Raw genomic sequence first — 23,720 nt, 5'->3', positions numbered from 1 at the left:
TCCGTGTACCATTTCTGATTAATCACCTACTGCATGTGTTGCAAAAAAAGGCTGGTATATGCTCTACAGTTAAAAAGGGAACAAAAGTGTGTTGCTAACAAAACCATGGAAGCAGAAGAAGAGGAGGAGGAGGAGGAGAAGTGTTTGGATTGATATCCCGCATTATCACTAACCTAAGGAGTCTTAAAGCGGCTCACATTCTCCTTTCCCTTCCTCCCCTACAACAAACACTCTGTCAGGTGAGTGGGGCCGAGAGACTTCAGAGAAGTGTGACTAGTCCAAGGTCACCCAGCAGCTGCAGGTGGAGGAGCAGGGAAGCGAACCCGGTTCACCAGATTACGAGTCTCCCGCTCTTAACCACTACACCACACTGGCTCTCCAGCGGCACTTTCTTCGCTGGAGGATGGTAGAATGGTCTGCACAGAGTGGCCATTGGTGGGTCATGGCTGGGCTGAAGGTTTTGAACATAGGCTAGTTGATAACATTAGTCAGTGAAGTCAATTGTGAGCTGGATGGAGCAAAGATCGCACTCAGTATAGGATAGCTGCTTGTAGCTGTTCTGCTTTTAGGCTTCCCATTGGGACATCTGGCAAAGCAGGATACTGGACCTGATCAAGCTACAGGGCTCTTTCTGCCTGATCAAGCTACAGGGCTCTTCTTGTGTTTTTAATGCTGGGTGCACATGAGGGAGGGAGATGGGTGCCTTGTGCTGGAACAGTTGACTGGAACCCAGAAGAGAGCCACTCCATGTGTCAATGTCTTCTGAAAGCACTTATGCTCCCTGACCCTAACCCTGCATTTATCTGCAGTTGTGACATGGCCTGGATCCATCCTCATGTTTAGGGAAGCTTTTAATGTTTAATAGGTTATTGTATTTTAGTGTTCTGTTGGAAGCCACCCAGAATGGCTGGGAAATCCCAGCCAGATGGGCGGGGTATAAATAATAATAAATTATTATTATTATTATTATTATTATTATTATTATTATTATGCTCTCCTTTCTTTCCGTGCAGGTGCTTTACTCCAGAATTGGACTCCTGAGGATGTTGTTCTGGCACTAGTTGTTCTCTTCTTGAACTTCATTTTTTCCTTTCAAAGATATAAATTAAGTCAAAAATATATTTCTAAAAAATTATCACCCTCAAAGACCAGCTCAGAAGAGCTGAAGAATGGGGGTAAACAAAAGCAACTTTTCCAAAAAGGGGGCTTCTTGATGAGTAATTGATGGGGGGATCCTAGGAGAATCTATAGAGCACCCCTGAATTGTCTGATTCCACAATTTAAACCAAGCAGCAAAAGCCCACCTCTCTCTCAAGCCTCCTCATTGAGAAGCATCAAATTCATTTTCTATCTGCTCGCTTTTTGGTGGAGCATATAAAGAGGACCAACCTTTGAAGAACAGAGACCATTCGTAGCAGCAAGAAATACCCTGAGGTCAGCAGTCTCCCACTGGGCAATGTCTCTGGAAGCCAGTATATGCAACTACAGGAAAATCTAGAGGAAGCCACCTTTTACGATTTTGCAAGGAGCAGTCTAAACACATCCATGTAAAGTTAGGAGCACCTGTGTCACAAAGGGAGAAATTCAGACAGATAAGCCGCAGGGTCAGGTCTTTGCTCAATTTAACATGAACAATCTCACTGCAATGGGGGAGCTTTAATCAAAGGAAGTGGCTCTACTCTCTCTGCATACTGTATATGCAATTCACTAGTATCTGTCATGCCAGACACTGGCAACATTAGCAGCCATGGCCCTTCCTCCTCCTCCTTCTTTCTCCTGGGTCTCCCAGGTCTGGAGAACATACAGGTTTGGATCTCCATCCCCTTCTGCTTCATCTATGCCATGGCTGTCTTTGGCAATGCCACCCTGCTCTGGATCATCAAGACTGATTCCAGCCTCCACAAGCCCATGTACCTCTTCCTCTCCATGCTGGCTTTGACAGATATAGCCATGCCCACCTGCATCGTTCCCAAGATGCTGGGCATCTTCTGGGCTGGCACCCAAGAGATCACCTTTGCTGGCTGCCTGGTGCAGATGTTCATGATCCATGCCCTCTGTGCGGTGGAGTCTGGGACCCTCACTGCCATGGCTTATGACCGCTACGTGGCCATCTGCTCCCCACTCAGCTACACAACATTACTGACGACAAACACTGTGGCAAAGTTTGGTGCTGCTATCGGGGTCCGGGCCTTCATCATTGTCTTGCCCTTTCCTTTCCTGGTGAAGAGACTGCCGTTCTGCCACTCCCACCTTATATCCCATTCCTACTGTGAACATATGGCAGTAGTGAAGCTCGCATGTGGGGACACCACACCCAACAACCTCTATGGGTTGATACTATCCCTTGTCATTGTCGGTGCTGACCTTGGCTTTATCTTCGTCTCCTATGGACTGATCCTACATGCTGTTTTCCAGCTGCCCTCACTGGAGGCCAGGCACAAGGCCCTGGGTACCTGTGGGGCCCACGTTGGGGTCATCATCATCCTCTACACACCGGGCCTCTTTTCTTTCCTCACCCACCGCTTTGGACACAACATCCCTCACCACGTCCACATCTTCCTGGCAAACATCTATCTCATGGTTCCAGCCATGCTCAACCCCATTGTTTATGGTGCCAAGACCAAGGAGATCCGTGAGCGGGTGCTGAGTGCACTGGGGCTGAGGAAGAGTGCCTCCTAGACTCCCAAGGGGGAACTGCAGGAAGAGCAGGAGAGGAGCAGGAGGATCTTGGGGAGCCTCAAGTTTTAGACCTTATTACAAATGTTTGGCTAGTTTTGTGGGGGGTGGGAGGAAGAACAAAAGAGGGTGGAGTGAAGGTGGGCGGGCGGGGGAGCTGGCTTGAATGGAAGCCATCTATGCCATGAGAAATTGAGGGAAGATTGAACCGTCCAACTCGGGGGGGGGGGTCTACCTCTAAAAGTTTTGAAGGCACACACATCGCAACAAATTAGGGATGGGATTGGACTTTGAGTAGTTCCACAATTTGGAGTGAACCTCCTCATTCGACATATGAAGGGCTGTGCTTGGATTGCAATGGGGACAGGCAAATTAGACTGCATGCCTAGAATCTGTACAAGCAGAGATTCTTCAAACTCATATTTGCTCACTTTTTATGATGTGGTCCAAGGAGACCCCTGGTTCTTTCTCCCCTTGCTTTCTAACAAAAATGGTTTCTAGATGCTTGCAGCACTTAGGATGCAAAAAGGTAAAAGGTAAAGAGCAAGGTGCAAATTTGGAAATGAGAATGGTAACTTAAGTAGAAATACTGTACATTTTCTCCCCATAGTGGGAGAGACTAGGTGACCAGTGTGCTTCTCTGCTCGGTCTACTGTCCCAGTGCAGCTGTGGATGGGCATCTTCAAGGTCCCTGATGTTCTCCTTCCCGGTGGTTCTTTATCATTAGATTGGCCATGCCTGGGATAGCCCTTCAAACAGAGGACTGTCCACTGCCAAGCTGGACACTTGGTCACTGAAATATACTTGGAGTCGAGAGTGGATTTCATGCTCTTTATTCAGCTCATAGTGGTGAGGAGGAATGGAAGTTCCCCCAGAATGTCTGTTTTATATACATTATTTACACAATGGGCCCCACGTGATTGGCTAATTCCGGGATTCTCCTGTAGGCCAATCAGGTTGTGGATTCACTTCCACCTGGAGATGGATTGGGTGGCTCCTGTGGACCAATCAGACTGCTGCATTCTGAATTCTATTGTTCTAGGACCAATCAGACTGCTGCATTTTGGATCCTGTTCAACTCAGTACATAACAGTCACCATAAGTGGAAATGGGTGAGTGGAAAATAGTCGTACCATAGGCAAAATTTCCTTATTGTGGCCAAGTTGTCCTGGACTAAGAGGTGTAAGGAACTGAAAGGCAGCTAAAAACCCGCAGGAATATTTATTGGGGGGGATGTGGGGCCTCCATTCCCAGGAGAGGCAGGAACAGCATGTCTTCTTATTCCTCCCTCAGCTGAGATCTGGCTTGTTATAGAAAAAATCTGGGTGCGAGGCTGCTCAGTCCCCCAGCTGGTCGGGCAGAGACCATGGGTCCCTGCGGAATAAAGGAAGGAATCCAGCCACCAACCGGAGCAAATAGCTGTAGACCAAAGTTTATTGCGCAACAGGTTCGAAGAGGAATTTTGAACCCCAAGGATGGGGTGACAAGGACTTTTAAAACTTTCCCACCATATCCCAGAATACAGTTCGTACAGCTTCATTGCTACATCACTGCTACATCACTGATATGTCCCAAAAGGGGAGGGGTAGACAGGGGTTGCACTAGTTTAACCTTGGCAAAGATGTCCAGACAAGGCCTTGGTACAAGATTAGCATAAGCAGAAATGGCAGGGCAAGACTCAGGTATAAGATGAGCCTAGGCAAAGACCTGTGAAGTCCCACCACCCAAAGCACAATAGAACTTCCTTTGCATGTCTGGACCCCTAGGCAAGTCTGGGGATGGGATGAGGCTTCCCTTGGCCAACAATCAGCTCAGCAATTGTCACCTCTGGGCACTTCCTGGGGTAGGAGGTGTGTATACATGTCTCCACGCTTGGGGAGGTGGCAGGGAAAAGAGTCGTTTTTCCAAGGGCAAAATACAGTAGTGTTGAAATGGAGGAAACTGGCAAAGGAGTTGATTTTATATTATTTTTAAAGCTAGGTAATTTGCCTGAGCTATCAAGTTGAAAGGATACCTTTAGGCATAATATTTGTAACAGTTAACAACGTTAAAGATGTGCCCCCCACCCTGTAATCTCCGTAACAGGATGGATGGAAGACATGGGAGCCACCTCTCAATATCTGGGGGGCTGACCCATGGAAGAGGGAGCCAGCTTGTTTTCTCCTGCCCTAGAGGGGAGCACCCAGAAGAAGGGACCCAGAGGACCAGAAAGCTGTTTCTGCTGCCTAAACAGCAGGAAGAAACGGGAAGAGCAGCAGAATCCCTTGGGAGATGGCGGACTCTCCTTCCTTGGAGGTTTTTAAGCAGAGGTTGGATTCCTGCCTTGCAGGGGGGCTGGAATAGATGACCCTTAGGGCTCCCTCCCATTCTAGGATGAGGTTCCTTGCTTCCTGCAAACCCCTTTTCCCTGCAACCTCTTCCTCCAGTTTCTGGCCAAGGAAGGGAGCGGATCAGAGACCAACCAAGAGCGTCCCCTCAAAAGGAGCATCTCTGGGATTGTGCAATGCAGGAGAGAAAAGGCAGAGAGGACTGAGCAGGGTGGACTCTGCTTTGCAAGGGTTAAAGAGGACAGGAAGTAAAGGGGGGCCAGGTCCTCCAGAGGAAAAACCCTCCCTCCCCTTCCTGCAAGCGTTGGGGGGGGCGGAGTTGCATTCTGCTATTGCAAATGCTGCATTGTTCTCTTCCACGGGGATCTGGTGAGTCTCCTCTCTCCCCCCCAGAGGGTGCAGTGGGGAGAAGGGGGGGTCCCAGGGCTGCAGCGGGGGAGGGTGGCTCATGTGTGTGGGGGGGGAGCCCCTGGGAGCAGGGTGTCCTGCCAGGGAGGGGCGAAATCGCACGAGGTCCGCAACCACAGTACTGTATAGTCTGCATTTGTATTGTTAACGGAGAAATCCGAGGGCTCCCTTGGACAAAAAACAAGGAGACCAGCCAAGAATACCAGAGCAAAACAGCAGCCAGTCAGCTTGGTCTTGATTGAAGACTGTCACGACAGGACTCCCACCTGCCACAAGGTGGAACAAGATGGAAGCCCCGAACAAAAGAGAACTCAAACTTTTATTAGCTGCTAATCCCCATGTTACACCCCCCCAAACTACACCACTCATACATCATGGTTACATCATGAAAGGGGAGGTCTGGTGGCAGGAATCTGAGCATCCTGGACCCTGCCCCATGCTTCCCCTTGCCCTCCACCATACACCCATCAAGTGCATAGGCGCCGACTCCATGGGGCTTGAGGGGGCCCGAGCCCCCTCAAAAATTCGTTTGGGGGGGCTCCGCCCCCCCAATAATCTCCGGCGCCCCTCCCCCAGCCCAAAATGCACAGGGAGGGGCGGGCTGCATGCCTCCTGCCCTCCCTCCCGAGCAAAAGCTCCACCCAATTTCCTTTGGAGCTGATTAATAGGCGCAGCACGCTCTCCCCTATTCGCTCACGAGGAGGCAGCACCACTTTATTTGCATATTCATGAGCTTATTTATTATTCATGAGCTTTCCCGGGGCCCCCCAATATTTTTTATAAGTCCGCGTCCCTGATCAAGTGTAGCAAAAGAGATATTTACATTTCCCTGTTTCCCAGCCAAGTTAATCACACCCTTTTGTCTTCATCATTACCTGTCCGGCACTCAGGTATCAGGATGCCAGGGATTATCCCTCAGGCAGAGGGGCTGCTAAGTAGGTGAGCTCACATGTCTGTATGAATTTCTGAAGTTTCCCCAGTGAGCCAGTACAGATATACATTGATCAGTGAATTCTTACATTTGGTATTGTGCAGCAGAGGCCCTTTGAATGGATAGGAAGAAACTGTGATGAAGTGTTTTGTGGGGACAAATCACAAAAGTGATGGGGCTGATTTTGGTAGTGGGCTACATGTGCATGATATCTGCTGGAGGGGCAAAACTCCACCACTACCACCTATACGTAAATTCCTGCAACAGTATAAATGCGCTGCTTGCCCCTTTGAGGAGGCGTCTGTGTGTCAGGGGAAAAGAGGCACTCAAATAAACTCCCTTCAGATTTAGGAATCAGCCACGTCTATTAGCATAGGCTGCAGCCAGACAGAGACGTTTGGCTAATAGATAAATGCAGGAAATGGAAAACAACAACAACCTGGACTTACGCAATAAATCAATAAATCCTTTTGGAAGATGGAGGTGCCGAGTTGAACTGTGGAACTCCCTCCCACAGGAGCCAGGGAGGGCCACCAACCCGGGTGACTTGAAAGAGGATGGGGCCAGTTCATGGAGGAGGAGGAGGAGAGGGCGATGGGGGCTCCTGAATCCCCCAGGAGGAGAGCTTGGCTCTTATGCTCCAGTCCTGCAGGGGCGCAAGGCAGGAGAGGCACCAGCCTGCCCTGTGGTCAGAGGAGGCTGGACGCAAGAGGGACCCTCTGGCCTGATCCTGGCTGGCACACTTGCGCCCATTCAGACATTCAAGCCCCCAGAGGATCTTTGGGGACTGAACAGAAAGCCCTGCTGAGAATCAGGGAAGGTCTCACCATCCAAGGCAGGAGAGGACCTGCTGGGAAGGAAGCAAACCTGGGCTGAGGTTGAAAGAGGCAGCCCCCCCCCCACCCAGTGCTGAGAGTGGTTGGGAGACCCTCTCTCTCCGTCCCGTCCCCCCGACTGAGCTCCCATTCCTAGGGATCCCTGGGGGAGGGGGTGTCTCCTAGCAACTCTCAGCATCCTTAGCAAAGTACGGTGGTACCTCGGGTTACATACGCTTCAGGTTACAGACCCAGAAATAGTGCTTTAGGTTAAGAACTTTGCTTCAGGATGAGAACAGAAATCATGCTCCGTTGGCGCGGTGGCAGCAGGAGGCCCCATTAGCTAAAATGGTGCTTCAGGTTAAGAACAGTTTCAGGTTAAGAACAGACCTCCTGAGATGCCACTGTACAGTTCTAGGCTTTTTGGAGGAAGCCAGGGCTCTTGGTCATGGCCTGATCCTGCTGTGAAGATGCAGCGCCGGTTGGGGCCTGGGTGTGTTTGCTGCTTTTTTATTCTCTTTCTGGAATAACTTTATTCTCTTTCTGGAAGCGTGCAATGCGCGCAAGAGAGGAAAACGCAGAGGGGAGAGCTGGGCGCGCTCGGCTTGGCAAGGGTTAAAGGGAAGTGAGCTGCCTTCCTAGAGAGGACAGGAAGCAAGGGGGGGCCAGGTCCTCCAGAGCCAAGGCCCCTCCCTCCCCGGTCCTTTCCTTTTTAATGCTTTATTGTTCGTTTCTTATATATGTACAGCATTCAATCATAATCATTTCTATTAATACAATGAAGGTATCAATGGTCACAAAAGATACATATAATTTTGATTATGTGTTTTCTTCCCAAACCTGTGACTTCCCATCCTCTCCATATTTTTCCCCTTTTAATAAACATTGCATAATTTTGTCTTTGTTATTTTGTAAAACCATCTTTTCTGTATCGATATCATTTTCCTTAATATGTATTAATTATAGAAATCATTCAAAGGCTACTACCATGTTTAGACTACTACAGCTACTTTTCAGATATTTCTTGAAATTCTCCCGTTCTAGAATGAACTCCTGTCTAGGCATGTCTCTGATTCTTTCAGAAAGGGGGGGGGGGGGCTAACTCCGCATATTCTGTCAATTTCAATAACAATTCAGCCCTGGTAGGGAGTTTGTCATTTTTCCAATACATCGCAATAAAAACCCTCACGGCTGCTCTTACATACAGAAACACTTTTCTTATACGCTTAGGAATGTCAGTGCCTGTAATGCCCAGGAAGAATGATTCTGTTTTTTTGAGGAAATTTACATTCAGCATTTATTTTAGTTCTGAATATATATCATTCCAAAACCCTTTCACCTTCCTGCAGGTCCACCATATGTGAAACATGGTACACCGCCTGTTTCGCCACATCTCCAACAAATATCTGGTATACTTTTGGACATCTTGGGAGAGTTTTGTTGTTGTTTAGTCGTTTAGTCGTGTCCGCCTCTTCGTGACCCCCCTGGACCAGAGCACGCCAGGCACTCCTGTCTTCCACTGCCTCCCGCAGCTTGGTCAAACTCATGCTGGTAGCTTTGAGAACACTATCCAACCATCTCCTCCTCTGTCATCCCCTTCTCCTTGCGCCCTCCATCTTTCCCAACATCAGGGTCTTTTCCAGGGAGTCTTCTCTTCTCATGAGGTGGCCAAAGTCTTGGAGCCTCAGCTTCACGATCTGTCCTTCCAGTGAGCACTCAGGGCTGATTTCCTTAAGAATGGAGAGGTTTGATCTTCTTGCAGTCCATGGAACTCTCAAGAGTCTCCTCCAGCACCATAATTCAAAAGCATCAATTCTTCGGCGATCAGCCTTCTTTATGGTCCAGCTTTCACTTCCATACATCACTACTGGGAAAACCATGGCTTTAACTATAAAAACTTTGTCGGCAAGGTGATGTCTCTGCTTTTTAAGATGCTGTCTAGGTGTGTCATTGCTTTTCTCCCAAGAAGCAGGCGTCTTTTAATTTCGTGACTGCTGTCACCATCTGCAGTGATCATGGAGCCCAAGAAAGTAAAATCTCTCACTGCCTCCATTTCTTCCCCTTCCATTTGCCAGGAGGTGATGGGCCCAGTAGCCATGATCTTCGTTTTTTGATGTTGAGCTTCAGACCATATTTTGCACTCTCCTCTTTCACCCTCATTAAAATGTTCTTTAATTCCTCCTCACTTTCTGCCATCAAGGTTGTGTCATCTGCATATCTGAGGTTGTTGATATTTCTTCCGGCAATCTTAATTCCGGCTAGGGATTCATCCAGCCCAGCCTTCCGCATGATGAATTCTGCATATAAATTAAATAAGCAGGGAGACAATATACAGCCTTGTCGTACTCCTTTCCCTATTTTGAACTAATCAGTTGTTCCATATCCAGTTCTAACTGTAGCTTCTTGTCCCACATAGAGATTTCTCAGGAGACAGATGAGGTGATCAGGCACTCCCATTTCTTTAAGAACTTGCCACAGTTTGCTGTGGTCAACACAGTCAAAGGCTTTTGCATAGTCAATGAAGCAGAAGTAGATGTCTTTCTGGAACTCTCTAGCTTTCTCCATAATCCAGTGCATGTTTGCAATTTGGTCTCTGGTTCCTCTGCCTCTTCTAAATCCAGCTTGCACTTCTGGGAGTTCTCGGTCCACATACTGCTTAAGCCTGCCTTGTAGAATTTTAAGCATAACCTTGCTAGGGATGTAGACTGATCTTCTCCAATCCTCCGGCCACTGCTGAGTTTTCCAAACTTGCTGGCCTATTGAGTGTAGCACCTTAACAGCATCATCTTTTAAATAGTTCAGCTGGAATATCATCACTTCCACTGGTCTTGTTATTTGCAGTGCTTTCTAAGGCCCATTTGACTTCACTCTCCAGGATGTCTGGCTCAAGGTCAGCAACCACACTACCTGGGGTGTACGAGCCATCCATATCTTTCTGGTATAATTCCTCTGTGTATTCTTGCCACCTCTTCTTGATGTCTTCTGCTTCTGTTAGGTCCTTACCACTTTTGTCCTTTATTATGGTAATCTTTGTACAAAATGTTCCTTTCATATCTCCAATTTTCTTGAACAGATCTCTGGTTCTTCCCATTCTGTTGTTTTCCTCTATTTCTTTGCATTGTTCGTTTAAGAAGGCCTTCTTGTCTCTCCTTGCTATTTCACAGGGACAGTCCTGGATTTAGAGAAGGCTTCCCAGTTCCTGATTTGATGCCCGAATGTCCCTCTTTTGCTTAGGATGCCCCTTTTCCCCTTGGATTGGAGGGTATGGAGTTATCCAACCCTTGAGCCGTCTGAAGGCAGCCCTCTATAGGAAAGTAATATGTTTTTATAAATGTTGGAAGCCGCCCAGAGTGGCTTGGGCAGCCCAGTCAGACCAGTGGGAAAGTAATATTATTATTATTGTTATGTACTGAAGTTCTCACCCTGGGCCAGCAGGGGGATACTGTAGATAGTTTTCACTCAGGTCCACATATGCAAATAAGGGATTGAAAGTGACGTTCAGTGATTGGATAGTTACAGAAAGTGGTTACAGTTGCGTTGTACTGGAGCTCTATATAAGCAGGCTGGCTGAACCCTTCAGTTCAGTTCTGTTCTGGCCTGTGAATAAACAAGAGCTGTTTGAAGAATTGCTGTGTCATCTGATATGTTCACCCACAACTTAACACTTCTTCTTCTTTTCCTTCTTCTTCTTCTTCTTCTTCTTCTGGAGTAGGACGTCCCTGTTTTGACTGGATAAATGTTGGAGTGTTTGGTGATTTGGGATAATTTCTTGGCCATCTCCTCATGGGCAGGAAGTTAACCCTTTGAGGAAAACGACATCAAGGGCAGGGCAGCCACCTAAGTCCAGATCTGTGAAGCACAATGTGAAGCACAATATTCCTGAAATGGGAATATTTCCTCAGGCCAAATCACTGAGCGCTTTTCACATGGGCCTTTTCCCCTGTAGCCTTATTGGAGTTCACCGATTGGGTCTGCGTTGCTCCGGGACAGGAGGAAGGAAGTCAAAATGACACCGAGTTGGTTCAAAGAAAGAGTTTATTCTGCTCTCCGAATAGCAGAAGGCACTTGCGTGATTAGTCCACAGCAAGTCCAAAGAAATGACAAGTTTCATGCAGTTTATATATCCTCCAGGCACCCTCTCACTCCTCCCCTAGGAGCCCAACCACGTCTGCCTACGTATACAGGTTGAGATCACATATGTTCCTGCTCTGGTACTCTCAACCATAAAAGGCTCTTCCTTCCTGTACTTCTGACCATAAAAGGATCTTCATCTTCCTACTCTTATCTGGGAAGACATCATAATCTCCGGGAACACGCTTTTGGCGTTTTCCCCGGACATTGGTCTTGTGCGTATTTTGTGGTCAGCACATAAGATAAAGTTCTGACGTGTTTTCTTTGTTCCCCTGAAGAGTCAAGGCCATCCCTTGCCGTGATTGATAAAGGAGAGAACTGTTTATGCAGTTGTGTCCTTATTATGGTTTTGCTGAACAGTTCAAGTTTTACGCATTTAAAAGTGCTCTCTTTTGAAAGAACAAAAAAGGGGGGGTTGAGACAGTTTTAAAACTTACTACACAGAAACCCATTCCTTCATTCCCTCCTCTTCTTTTGGACAGCCTTACGGCTCGTCCCAAGGCACTGGCTGGTATTCTCATGTCAGTGCTATAATCTGGGGCCGAATCATTCATGACATCATTTTACGCATCATTTTTTTCAAGCATTGCATTAAGCAGTGTATACAGGAGCAGAAAAGAAGCAAGATTAGCCCGGGGCCTATTAACATCATTAAAATCCTCTAAGCCATCCAAGGTTTGGAAGCCACTCAGTCAACCAAGACATGTCCCATCCGTTCCAGGTTTAGACAGGTACATGGGCTTCTTTCTCTACTTCTGCTGCCAGGTGTCAAAAAGCTTCACCATGGTCAGAGATGTTAAAGCAACAGGCTCCTTCTGTCAATTTTAACGTGGCACAAAATCCAGCGGAACCCAAAATCAGGGCCGTAACTGAGGACTCATTCCAAGGCACCATGTCCCCCCACAGCCCTACCTGCATCATTTGGGCACAGGGATATATCTATTTCCTAATAATACCTTCCTTCTTCTAATACCTCTGAATATACACACAATTTGCAAGCAGAGATTAAATCACAAAAGAATGAGATCCTCTCGGAAGGTAGCATATTACCGTGATTATTCTACCTTTGCCTCTTAAGATATGCTTCTGTTTTAAATTCTGAATATTCACTGCGAAAGGGGGTTCTGTTGGGCTGCATTTGAAAGTTGATTGACCTTTTGAATAAACTGTAGGACAGTCCTTCCCAGTTTTCCCCTATTATTATCTATTATTTATCTGCAAATAATGTAATCTTGATATACATATTCACGTACTTAATTGACTTGGGACAGTGGTTCAGTTATAATTATGGTACAACAATAAGTTAAGTTCCACCTGCTGTGTGGCTCAATTTTCTTATAAAAACCATCTGATAACAGTTTGAAAGGTTGCAACTCAACTTTTAACACCAATTTTTTTGCATATCTATTCAATTCAAGACCTTAAAACACCTAGAATCTTGCAGAGTACAAATATATATATATATATATATATATATATGGATTATTTGGTCTTTAACATTAAAAGTGACATGAGTTGCTCATGAGGTCAAATTTTCATGTTAAAGGTGGGAAGGTTTCAATTACCAAAACAATCATGTAATCATGTACTGGTTTCAGAATTTGAATGTCATCAATTCACTGTGCTTTGAGCTACCTGGTATCTTAATATTTTTGTTAAAAGTTTGTTTCTTATTGACTCCGTTGCATAGGTACCCTTGTGTGTGTATATTCCACAATCACATTTAACCCTAGAGAAGAGCCAGCATCTGGTACATGTTTTTTTAAATGTGTTTTTAAGCTTTCTGTTTGTGTAAATGATTTCAGATGCCAGATCATCACCTGTGTTACCTTGTTAATGTATTTCATCTTTGTGTCAGTGTCACACACACACAAAAAGAGAGAGAGAGAGAGAGAGAGAGAGGATGAGAAGGGGGATGCAATGATGTTGGGATTGAATAATTTAGAAAGGACTTAAGAAAAGGAGGTGAAGTGGACAAAAGGACAGTACAAAAGGGTGCTTCAGGATATAAGATCATATAGTGATAAAGTGGGTGTAGCGCCTTTGGTCCTGAGGGCAGCAGAGTACAGGGATGGGGGAATTGGCTGAAGGAGCAGAAGGCATTAATGGGGTAATGGGGCCCTTTGGATGTCCAGCAGTCCTTTGTTGGGCTCAAATTGTTGTTGTTTTTTTGTGTGTTGAATATATGCTGTATGGTGATTTGTGGACCTAGTAGGTATCTAAAGCCATTTGCACATGGCGAAATATGTTTTTATCAAGGTAATTTTATCAAGGTAATTTTTAGACCCTGATGATGACCAACCCATAGCCTATTTGTCTGAAAAATTAACCACTACGGAACAAGGTTTGCCTCCCTGCATGTGAGCAGTAGTGGCGACTGCCACTCTGACTAAAAGAGAACTGACAGGTTCACCTTTGGACAAGAAACTACGTGCGTCACTCCTCATGCTGTGCCAGCATTGGTGGACATGAAAGGAACTTACCGTATTTTTCGCTCTATAACACGCACCTGACCATAACACGCACATCGTTTTTAGAGGAGGAAAACAAGGGAAAAAACATTCTGAATGAAACAGTGGATGTATCATTTTTGTGCTTCATGCTGTGGCCACAGACATGTGATCGGATGGTGAATTTGGGGTGACCCAATGCAAAAATCCTGAGAATTCCTGTGGATCCATGCTTTGTAACCACGTTTTTGCACCATTGCAGCCCCAGGCAACAGTGGGTGCGTGATTTTTTGGGTGCAGGCTGTAGCCATGGACATGCTATGTGATCTGATGGTGAATTTGGGGTGACCCAATGCAAAGATCCTGAGGATCCATGTGGATCCATGCTTTTTAACCACGTTTTGCACCATTGCAGCCCCAGGCAACAGTGGGTGCATGATTTTGGGGGGGCAGGCTGTAGCCATGGACATGCTATGTGATCTGATGGTGAATTTGGGGTGACCCAATGCAAAGATCCTGAGGATCCATGTTGATCTATGCTTTGTAACCACATTTTAAGTGGGGAGCGAAGGAAAAACAAAGAAGGGACATGAGAGGGGTGTGCAGAGAAGCAGCTGGCTAAGAATGCAGGAGAGGGATTTAACCGGGAGGGAGGAAAGAAAGGCAAAAGTTTCCCCCCACCCAAGCCAGCCATCTCTCTCTCTCTCTCTCTCTCTCCCTCCCCCCCTCTCTCTCTCCCTCCCCCACTCTCTCTCCCTCTCCCCCAGCAGTACCGGAGCACAGAGAGTAATTAGAAAGAACGGCACTCTGCTTGCCTGGAGGGGAGGGGCTTTCCCTGCTCTTTGTTCCGTTTGAGCAAACACAGCAAGGAAACAGAGGAGGGTGGGCAGTAAGACCCAGAGGCAGAATGCAGGAAAGCAGCCGCTTCCTCTTTTCAGGTTTCCCTTCTCCGTGAAGCGCGGTTTGATTTTTGCCTGATTTTTTGGCTCCAGGGACCACACATTTGCTCTATAACACGCACAGACATTTCCCCTTCCTTTTTAGGAGAAAAAATCTGCGTGTAATAGAGGGAAAAATACGGTATTTTTCTATCCTAAGCAGAGGTGATGAAGCGCCTAGCAGCTGACTTATACTGCCCATGCACCCGCGGTTGCAGCTGCGAATTACTGAGACTCTTAACCTGGTTACGCTACCACCTATGGGAGAGAATGGGGTGCCCGCAACACGCAGAAATGGAAGCCTATTCTGCAAAACCGAACCAACTGCACGGTCTGCACCCAAAACCTCTCGCACTCTGTGACCTACAGTTGCTTTGGGAGGAGTACCCCTCCTCCCTGTGCCTTGGAATGAGCCCTCAGTTACGGCCCCGATTTTGGGTTCCGCCGGATTTTGGGCTGCGTTAAATTTGACAGAAGGAGCCTGTTGCTTTAACATCTCTGACCATGGTGAAGCTTTTTGACACCTGGCAGCAGAAGTAGAGAAAGTAGCCCATGTACCTGTCCAAACCTGGAACGGATGGGACATGTCTTGGTTGACTGAGTGGCTTCTGAGCCGTGGGTGGCTTAGAGGACTTTTAATGATGTTAATAGGCCCCGGGCTAATATTGCTTCTTTTCTGCTCCTGTATACCCTGCTTAATGCAATGCTTGCAAACTATGATGCGTAAAATGATGTTGAACCATGTGAATGTAAGCAGGTACTTGCTTGGTGTTAAATAAGGATCAGGCAGACTCAGTAATGGAGAATAAGAAGGTGAAGTTTATTGCCAGGCAATAAGGACCCAGTTTGGAATCTCTTCCAAAAAGGAACTGGGACCCCGATTAACAGAAATCCAGAGGTCTTATACCCGAGCAGATCACAGCAAATCATAGATCATGAGACAACCATGAGGGATTCACGATATTGTCAGCAAAGAATTAGCCAATTAGCAAGCTTCTTGTCACGCTACCAGCTCCTGGTCAAGCACTGGTCAAGCACGGAGTTCTAGTTCTGCTTTCCGATGCTTGCAGTGACGCTCTGTCTAACCTCTCCCCTAGTTATGACAGGACAGGGAATTTGGAGATTTTGCGGTTTCCCTCTTCCTGTTCTGTGGATTAATTTAGCCTGTATCTGAGGGGATTTTGTACCAGAATCTCTGATTCACGTCTTCCCCTTGTCCAGGGTACACGGATGTTTGTAGGGGAAAGGTCGGCTCCTAACTTTGCTGTTTCAAGCAATATGCAGTTAGCTAAGGCACAGCTTCCCTTGATTCAAAATGGATTATAAAATACTGTAAGCCTTGATTATGTGTGAGCATATATGAATATATTGATTACTGATAACTGATTATATGGATAGCATAGGGGTAGCCCTTCTTCCTTGCCTCAATGTCACGAATGATTCGGCCCCAGATTATAGCACTGACATAAGAATACCAGCCAGTGCCTTGGGACGAGTCGTAACGCTGTCCAAAAGAAGAGGAGGGAATGAAGGAATGGGTTTCCCAAACCCAAAACTGACTCCAGGCAGTTTGAAACTGCACCAAAATCCCTATTTTTCCTTAGCTAAAATCCATTAACTCGAGCTCTGAGCTCAATGCATAAAGCCCGGCTGTATAGACAAGTGCTGAGAGCCCTCTCCTTTATCAGTTGTGATGGCAACTATGGCCTTCACTGCACCAGTAGTAGAACAGAACAGAGAGAAGACACGTATGTGCTTTATCTTACGTCCTGGACACACTCTGACACACAAACCCAGGTCCGGGAACAAACCCCAGAGTGTGTTCCCGGAGATTATTACCTCTTCCCCAGAGTAGGAAGAGGAAGATCCTTTTATGGTCAGAAGTAGAGGAAGGAAGATCCTTTTATGGTTGAGAGTACCAGAGCAGGAACATATGTGATGTCAACCTGCATACATAGGCTGACGTGGTTGGAAGGAGGGAGAGGGTGTCTGGAAGATATATAAACTGCATGAAACTTGTCATTTCTTTGGACTTGCTGTGGACTCACCACGCAAGTGCCTTCTGCTATCCGGAGAGCATAATAAACTCTTTCTTTGAACCAACTCGGTGTCATTTTGACTTCCTTCCTCCTGTCCCGGAGCAACGCAGACCCAATCGGTGAACTCCAATAAGGCTACAATGGGAAGTCCTGCAACGAAAAGTGCAATGTGCAAATCACTCTCCCTTCCTTTTATTGCCTGTGCCATTGGGATTGACCTAGGATTTGACCTGGCAGATTTAGCATGACCAACTTCTTGGTGAGTAGCAGACACAGCCTGTTTAATTATCCTAAAAGGTAAGAAAAATGCAATTCATTATCATCATTATTTCATTCCTATACTGCTTTATGCTAAAATCATAGCAGTTTGCAACACGTCTAAGCATTAAATAAAACAATCTGGAAATGGGTTTCACATGTAAGTCAGACCAAGCCCAGAGAATAAAACATCACCATAAGCAGAGAACATGGACTCAGCGCATCTGGTTTTAAAGGAGCCTGAGAATTTTATTCACTGACTGACTCCTCTTAGATTTCACCCACTTCCTTCCAGATCACAAAAATGGCACATTTAACACATGTACAAAATTTCAAAAGCAGAATATAAATATATACTCCCTGTTTCATTCCTTTATGCTGCTCTGCCTCTCACAAAACCTGTGTCCTCGGCCCAGGCAAATTCTTGGCAGTCAGGGCATACCGAAACATCAGAGAACATCTCCAGCCATGGATGTTCTCACTGCAACTTTGAGAAAGTTGGTGGATTAACATTTTCCCCCTGAGGTTTTACGTTACTCTTGTTGGTGCTGGTAGACTCTTCTGCCTCTTTGTCTGGTTTCCTAACAATTTTGGCATTGCTGCCAAAAAAATCTGAAATGCCCCCCCCCCCCCGGTACTGTATTTATTGACAAAGGAATTTTGCAGGATTCTTGGGTGGTAAGGGGGAAAAGAGAGAGAGGAGGGTGTATAAACTTTATAGCAGAACAATGTATTTGCTTTGTAGGATTTCCTAAAGCTTTTCACTACGACAGACAGAACTTGGCAGAAGACCAAAGGGTTCCTTTCGATCTCTCAGGGGATTCCTGAGAGCACAGATGGATGACCGAGGCTCAGCTGGCCCTGGAACAGGAAGAGGCCATGGCAACCAAACTGGGAGCAGTGGGGAATTCTGGGAAAACTCTGTGCAGAAGATCCTGGGTGAGGAGGACACCCTCTGCTCAGAGGTGCAGAGCCAGCAGTTGCAGTTCTGCTGCCAGGAGGCCAAAGGACCCCGAGAGGTTTGCAGCCGACTCTACCACCTTGACCACCAGTGGCTGAAGCCAGAAAGGCACACGAAAGCTGAGATGCTGGACCTGGTGATCTTGGAGCAGTTCCTGGCTGTCCTTCCTCCGGAGATGGAGAGCTGGGTGAGGGACTGTGGAGCGGAGACCAGTTCCCAGGCGGTGGCCCTGGCCGAAGGTTTCCTCCTGAGTCAGGCAGAGGAGAGAAAGCCGGCAGAGAGAAAGCAGGTGAGAGAGACTTTCCTCTGGATACTCCCAAGGGGCTCCAAACAGGACAGAAAAATCCCATAATGTTCTGGTGATGGCCCATTCTTTTTCTGCAAGGCATCCATGAAATGAGATCTAACACCCTTCATGTTTTTGGCCCTGACATTCATTTAATAATCCTTCTCGTCATTCTCTGTTTTGAATCCTTGTTTCTCTTTCAGGGAAAGGATCTCTGTGTGGAAATGGACCTGGATTCCTGTGAGGCAGAGAGGCCTCCGTTGGACACCAGAGTGAGGCCACTGGGTAAGGAGGAAGGTGGTTTTTCTCCATTTAGTCTCATTCTGTTAGTTTTCCAACTCATCTGTGGGTTCTTTTCATATTTTATTGGGGGAGATAGTTGGGGCTAAGAGCCCAGAGGAGGGGAGATATATTTTTTCACAATTAACATCTGAAATGCACCCAAATATCCAAATGCACTCAGCAGATGAGACTTTCTCAAAGGCCCCTGTGTAGTTTAGATGCCCTGATTCACCTGTGAGAGAAGCAGGCACTCTGAGCCTCCCCCTTACCTTTTTCCACTTGCAGGTGACAGAATGATGCCCGCAAGACCTCTTCATCCATCTTTTCTTGGGGACAGAAAGGAAGCAGTGGCTGTGGATCCAGATCAGGTCAGGGGAAGCTGCCTTGTGGGGACAGAGGTCAAGGAGCAGAACAATGTCGTAGATCAAGACGTCGTGGTGAACAATTTTGTTGTCTCATAGGAGGACATTTCCCTTTTTCTTTTAGGGTCCAGTGTGCTTTGAAGATGTTGCTGTTCGTTTCACAGATGAGGAGTGGGAGTTGCTGGATCCTGACCAGAGAGCTCTGCATAAAGATGTCATGGAGGAGAATCATGGGATCGTGGCCACTCTTGGTAAGGATCCCTTTTGAATCAGAATATCTGTTTTTAAATTCAAAACAGCTCTCTGTGATGAACCTCATATATTTCCACAGAACTCAACAATGCCCCCTTAGGACACCTGGGATTACAATATTGCAGCTTCTAAACAAGGATCAGTCTGGTCTGAACTCCCCAGGCCATTTTAACTGTAAACTTCAGAGTTGTTAGGGAAGTTGAAGTAGCTTCTGTCAGGTTTTCACTTTTTGTTTCTCCTCCCGTCAGTCTTTGGTTTTCCAAAGAGAAGACTGACATTGGAAATGGAGGGATGCTATGATGGAGCCGAACAAAATCGATTCGAGAGAAGAGCCAGGCTTATCGAATCACAGGTTCCCCTAAGGATGTCGGTTGATCCCCGTTAATTAATGCACCCAACCCTTCAGAAAACCATCCATCTAACCCACTTGTGTTATGCCTCTATTACCAGAGTTAACAAGTATTCTTCCTTAATTTCTCCCTGAGTCTCTAATCCATTTCTCTTCATTGTAGATGGACTGGAAATCAAGAACAAGGGTGACCATAACAAAATCCCCACAATGCAGAAGCTGAATAAATATCTTGAATGTGGGAAAAGTTCCTATTCCACTTCCCATCAAAGAAATCCCATTGGGAAGAAACCCTATCAGTGCATGGAATGTGGAAAGAGATTCACTCAAAAGGTCAATCTCACTTCCCATCAAAGAAGTCATACAGGGGAGAAACCCTATCAGTGTGTGGAATGTGGAAAGAGATTCAGTCACAGCTCCTCTCTCATTTCACATCAAAGAATTCATATAGGGGAGAAACCCTATCAGTGTGTGGAATGTGGAAAGAGCTTCAGTAAGAGCTGCAATCTCACTTCCCATCAAAGAATTCATACAGGGGAGAAACCCTATCAGTGTGTGGAATGTGGAAAGTGTTTCAGTCAGAGAGCCAATCTCTCTTCCCATCAAAGAATTCATACAGGGGAGAAACCCTATCAGTGTGTGGAATGTGGAAAAAGCTTCCGTCAGACCGCCAGTCTCACTTCCCATCAAAGAATTCATACAGGGGGAAATCCCTATCAGTGTGTGGAATGTGGAAAAAGCTTCCGTCAGAGCACCAGTCTCACTTCCCATCAAAGAATTCATACAGGGGAGAAACCCTATCAGTGTGTGGAATGTGGAAAGAGCTTCACTAATAGCTCCGATCTCACTTCCCATCAAAGAATTCATGCAGGGGAGAAACCCTATCAGTGTGTGGAATGTGGAAAAGGCTTCCATCAGGGCTCCCATCTTTCTTCCCATCAAACAATTCATACAGGGGAGAAACCCTATCAGTGTGTGGAATGTGGAAAGTGTTTCAGTCAGAGAGCCAATCTCTCTTCCCATCAAAGAATTCATACAGGGGAGAAACCCTATCAGTGTGTGGAATGTGGAAAGAGCTTCAGTAAGAAATACAGTCTCACTTGCCATCAAAGAATTCATACAGGGGAGAAACCCTATCAGTGTGTGGAATGTGGAAAGAGCTTTAGTCGCAGCAGCAATCTCACTTCCCATCAAAGAATTCATACAGGGGGAAATCCCTATCAGTGTGTGGAATGTGGAAAAAGCTTCAGTCAGAGCACCAGTCTCACTTTCCATCAAAGAATTCATACAGGGGAGAAACCATATCAGTGTGCGGAATGTGGAAAGAGTTTCAGTCACAGCCACAGTCTCCTTTACCATCAAAGAATTCATACAGGGGAGAAACCCTATCAGTGTGTGGAATGTGGAAAGAGCTTCACTAATAGCTCCGATCTCACTTCCCATCAAAGAATTCATACAGGGCAGAAACCCTATCAGTGCTTTGAATGTGGAAAAGGCTTCCGTCAGGGCTCCCATCTTTCTTCCCATCAAACAATTCATACAGGGGAGAAACCCTATCAGTGTGTGGAATGTGGAAAGTGTTTCAGTCAGAGAGCCAATCTCTCTTCCCATCAAAGAATTCATACAGGGGAGAAACCCTATCAGTGTGTGGAATGTGGAAAGAGCTTCAGTAAGAAATACAGTCTCACTTGCCATCAAAGAATTCACACAGGGGAGAAACCCTATCAGTGTTTGGAATGTGGAAAGAGCTTCACTGATAGCTTCAAACTCACTTCCCATAAAAGAATCCATACAAAGGTCGGAAAAACCATTATACAGCTTTAGGAGCCAGGCTAATCCACACCTTTTTAACCAGGCCTTTGGCTGATTGACATCTAATGCCCTTTTAACATGTGGTGTTTTGTGTTTTTATGTTGTAACATTCCTGCGGCCTGTGGGTGTAGGAATAGGCACTAACTCTTAAAGGCCTAGTGGTCTTTGCCCCCCCCCATATTATATGGGAGGAGGCCACCCCCGGTTTTCTTTTCTTTTTTTTCCCAAATGCAAGTTTTTATTCCTCTGCAACTTGCCATACAATTTCTTTTTCAATTTGCCCTCTTAAAAAATAAAAAAAAAATGCACAAAGGTCATGAGAAAAACATTTTTTTCAACTCATGAGAAGAAAAACATTTTTTTTCAACTCATCATAAATCATTTCCCAGTATTATTTTACCTTTCTACATGCCCACCACATATGAAAAAAGTTCCTCCTATTTCTTTACATTTCCAACACATATCTGATTCAACTTTACACATCTTAGCCAACCTGCTCAGAGTTAAATGCCATCTATGAATCGTTTTCAAATAGTTCTCTTTCAGAGAATAACACACGGTAAATTTCAAATCTCTTTTCCAGAGTTTCTTGCAGAGGCTTAGGCTTGTATTGTGTCCTATATCTATTGGCCAGTGTGTCATTGATGCTTTAACTAGCTTGTCTTTTGTTGTGTAATGGGATGTCTCTCTCTCTCTCTCTCTCTGCTTCCCGTGTGGCTTAAAATTATTGCTTAACTGAATTAAAACATCAAAAGATAAGAAAACGGGGCTAAAAGAGGATCTCGGCTAAATCAGTTATAAGCGAATTAACTTAAGTAGACCTTATAAACCCCTATTGTTGAAAATTATTAATTGTATTAATTGGAGTGAGAGTACTGAAATTGATTTATTTGATTTATTTGATTAACTGATTTGCTGGTTACCAAAAATGTGTTGATGGAAGTGTATTAATCTGTATTGATCTATATCAATTTGCTTAATCACAAGAATTGGTTAATTGGTGGAGATATTTAAGGAAATTGAGAAAAAAGTATATGAATATTGTGTTGGGGAAAGAAGTTGAAGAGAGACATCTTGTGGTATAATAGACAATAGGTTTCTTTCATATATAAAAGGCATTAGAGGGGGATTGTACGCCCCCTAGGGGTGAAATTGAGTGATTATGAAAAATTATGAAAAATTTCAAAAATATTCAGAAATTTTGAAAGATTTTGAAAATTGATTTAAAATGGCAGGAAAGAATGGCAAAAAGATAGGGGGAACACCGGGGGAAAGGAAAATATCCCAACAAGAAGAAATTAAAGATTTGGACATTTTGTGGTTGAAGATAAAGGAACAATTTAAGCAAAGTGAACAACATATGGAGAAGAAGTTAGGAGAAGTGTAGGAAATGCTAGATAAAAAAATAGAAGGGGCAGTAGGAGAACTCTCAAACAAAATCAAAGACTTGACAGTTAGATCAAAGACAATAGAAGAGTCAACTAAAAGAATCCAAAAGGAAGGAGAACAAGAGAGAGACAGATAAGATTAAAGAGGAGTTAGGAGACCTGAATAAAAGTCAGGACCAAGTATGGGACAGTCTAGCCATGTTGGAGATGAGGCAGAAGCAAATGAATGTAAAATTTAGAGGAGTAGGAGAAGAAATGAATGAGAACATCAAAGTTAAAATGATCAAAGAGCTGGCAAGTTGGCTGGACATGAAAGAAGAAGAAGTTGAATATACAGTGGAAAACGCATTTAGAATAAAAGTAAGATCTTTACAAGCTAAATCAAAGAAACTACCAGGAGATTGTCTAGTGATATTTAACTTGTTAGATATGAGGAATGCGATACTGAAAACGAGTTACCAAAAAAAGTTGATAATTGATGGCAGGCCGATTATTATCTTCAAAGAAATTCCTACCAGATTTTTATGTAAGAGAGATGGCTATAAACAACTAGTGAGTGTTTTGAAAAGAAACGGTATACAACACAGGTGGGAGTTCCCGGAAGGGATCTCCTTTTATTACAAAAATAAAAGATTCAGGTTGACGGACATTCAAGAGGTGAGGAAATTTTCAAGGAGATACGAGAAGGAGCTTGGAAAGGTAGAGGATAAATTTGGAGAAAGGGATTCAGATTTAGAGGAGAGAAGAAGGAAAAGGGAGAGAGAGGAAGAGAAAGAAAGAAGAGGAGGAGGAAACAGAAGAAAGAGAAGTGGGAGAAGAGGAGGAGGAGGACATAGGCGACAGAACCACTCAAATTTAATTTGTTACTACGGTTAATTCGGTTAAATAATAATGACGTTGAAATTAATAACCTGGAATGTGAATGGTTTAAATGAGAAATCTAAGAGGAATAAAATTGAAAATGTATTGAAGAAAAAAATCTCGACATAATTCGTTTACAAGAAACTCATATTGCCAAAAAGCACAAATATATTTTGAAAAATAAAAGGTTAGGG

The 23,720-nt window shown here is 45.2% G+C and overlaps 3 protein-coding genes across 18 annotated transcripts in view; all 3 read left to right on the top strand.

Annotated features, from left to right (window-relative positions):
• Positions 1 to 23,720, top strand: part of LOC114595218 (zinc finger protein 75D-like) — a 437,997-nt gene that overhangs the window by 197,466 nt on the left and 216,811 nt on the right. For 2 of the 16 annotated variants that reach the window (XM_077927890.1, XM_077927880.1), the window contains 2 exons: positions 18,788 to 18,870; positions 18,989 to 19,115. The exons of 2 other annotated variants lie outside the window; for them this stretch is intronic. In XM_077927890.1, the coding sequence (XP_077784016.1) occupies positions 18,788 to 18,870; positions 18,989 to 19,115 (210 nt within the window). Of the gene's footprint in view, positions 1 to 5,275; positions 5,373 to 12,114; positions 16,975 to 17,718; positions 18,224 to 18,423; positions 18,506 to 18,787; positions 18,871 to 18,988; positions 19,116 to 23,720 lie in introns of those variants that run through there. 12 more of the 16 variants (XM_077927878.1, XM_077927858.1, XM_077927892.1 and 9 more) reach the window with 12 other exon arrangements.
• Positions 1,720 to 2,679, top strand: LOC114595404 (olfactory receptor 52D1-like). The gene has a single exon (XM_028725690.2). It carries the CDS (start codon positions 1,720 to 1,722, stop codon positions 2,677 to 2,679), a length of 960 nt encoding a protein of 319 aa, XP_028581523.2.
• LOC144327413 (uncharacterized) lies at positions 19,769 to 23,451 on the top strand. Its single transcript, XM_077926751.1, has 2 exons — positions 19,769 to 19,798; positions 20,384 to 23,451. Exons 1-2 carry the CDS (start codon positions 19,769 to 19,771, stop codon positions 21,287 to 21,289), a joined length of 936 nt encoding a protein of 311 aa, XP_077782877.1. The 3' UTR covers positions 21,290 to 23,451.

This window comes from Podarcis muralis, chromosome 4, assembly GCF_964188315.1.
Source record: "Podarcis muralis chromosome 4, rPodMur119.hap1.1, whole genome shotgun sequence".
Classification (NCBI taxonomy): domain Eukaryota; kingdom Metazoa; phylum Chordata; class Lepidosauria; order Squamata; family Lacertidae; genus Podarcis; species Podarcis muralis.
Note: the sequence above shows the minus strand (reverse complement) of the source record. Positions and strands in the feature narration are given on the sequence as shown.

Bases quoted from the DNA above. Each gene is read 5' to 3' on its own strand.
- LOC114595404 (XM_028725690.2), top strand. From the start codon at position 1,720: ATGCCAGACACTGGCAACATTAGCAGCCATGGCCCTTCCTCCTCCTCC.
- LOC144327413 (XM_077926751.1), top strand. From the start codon at position 19,769: ATGGAATGTGGAAAGAGATTCACTCAAAAG. The intron at 19,799-20,383 runs GTCAATCTCACT...GGCTTCCATCAG, and splicing joins GAAAGAGATTCACTCAAAAG to GGCTCCCATCTTTCTTCCCA.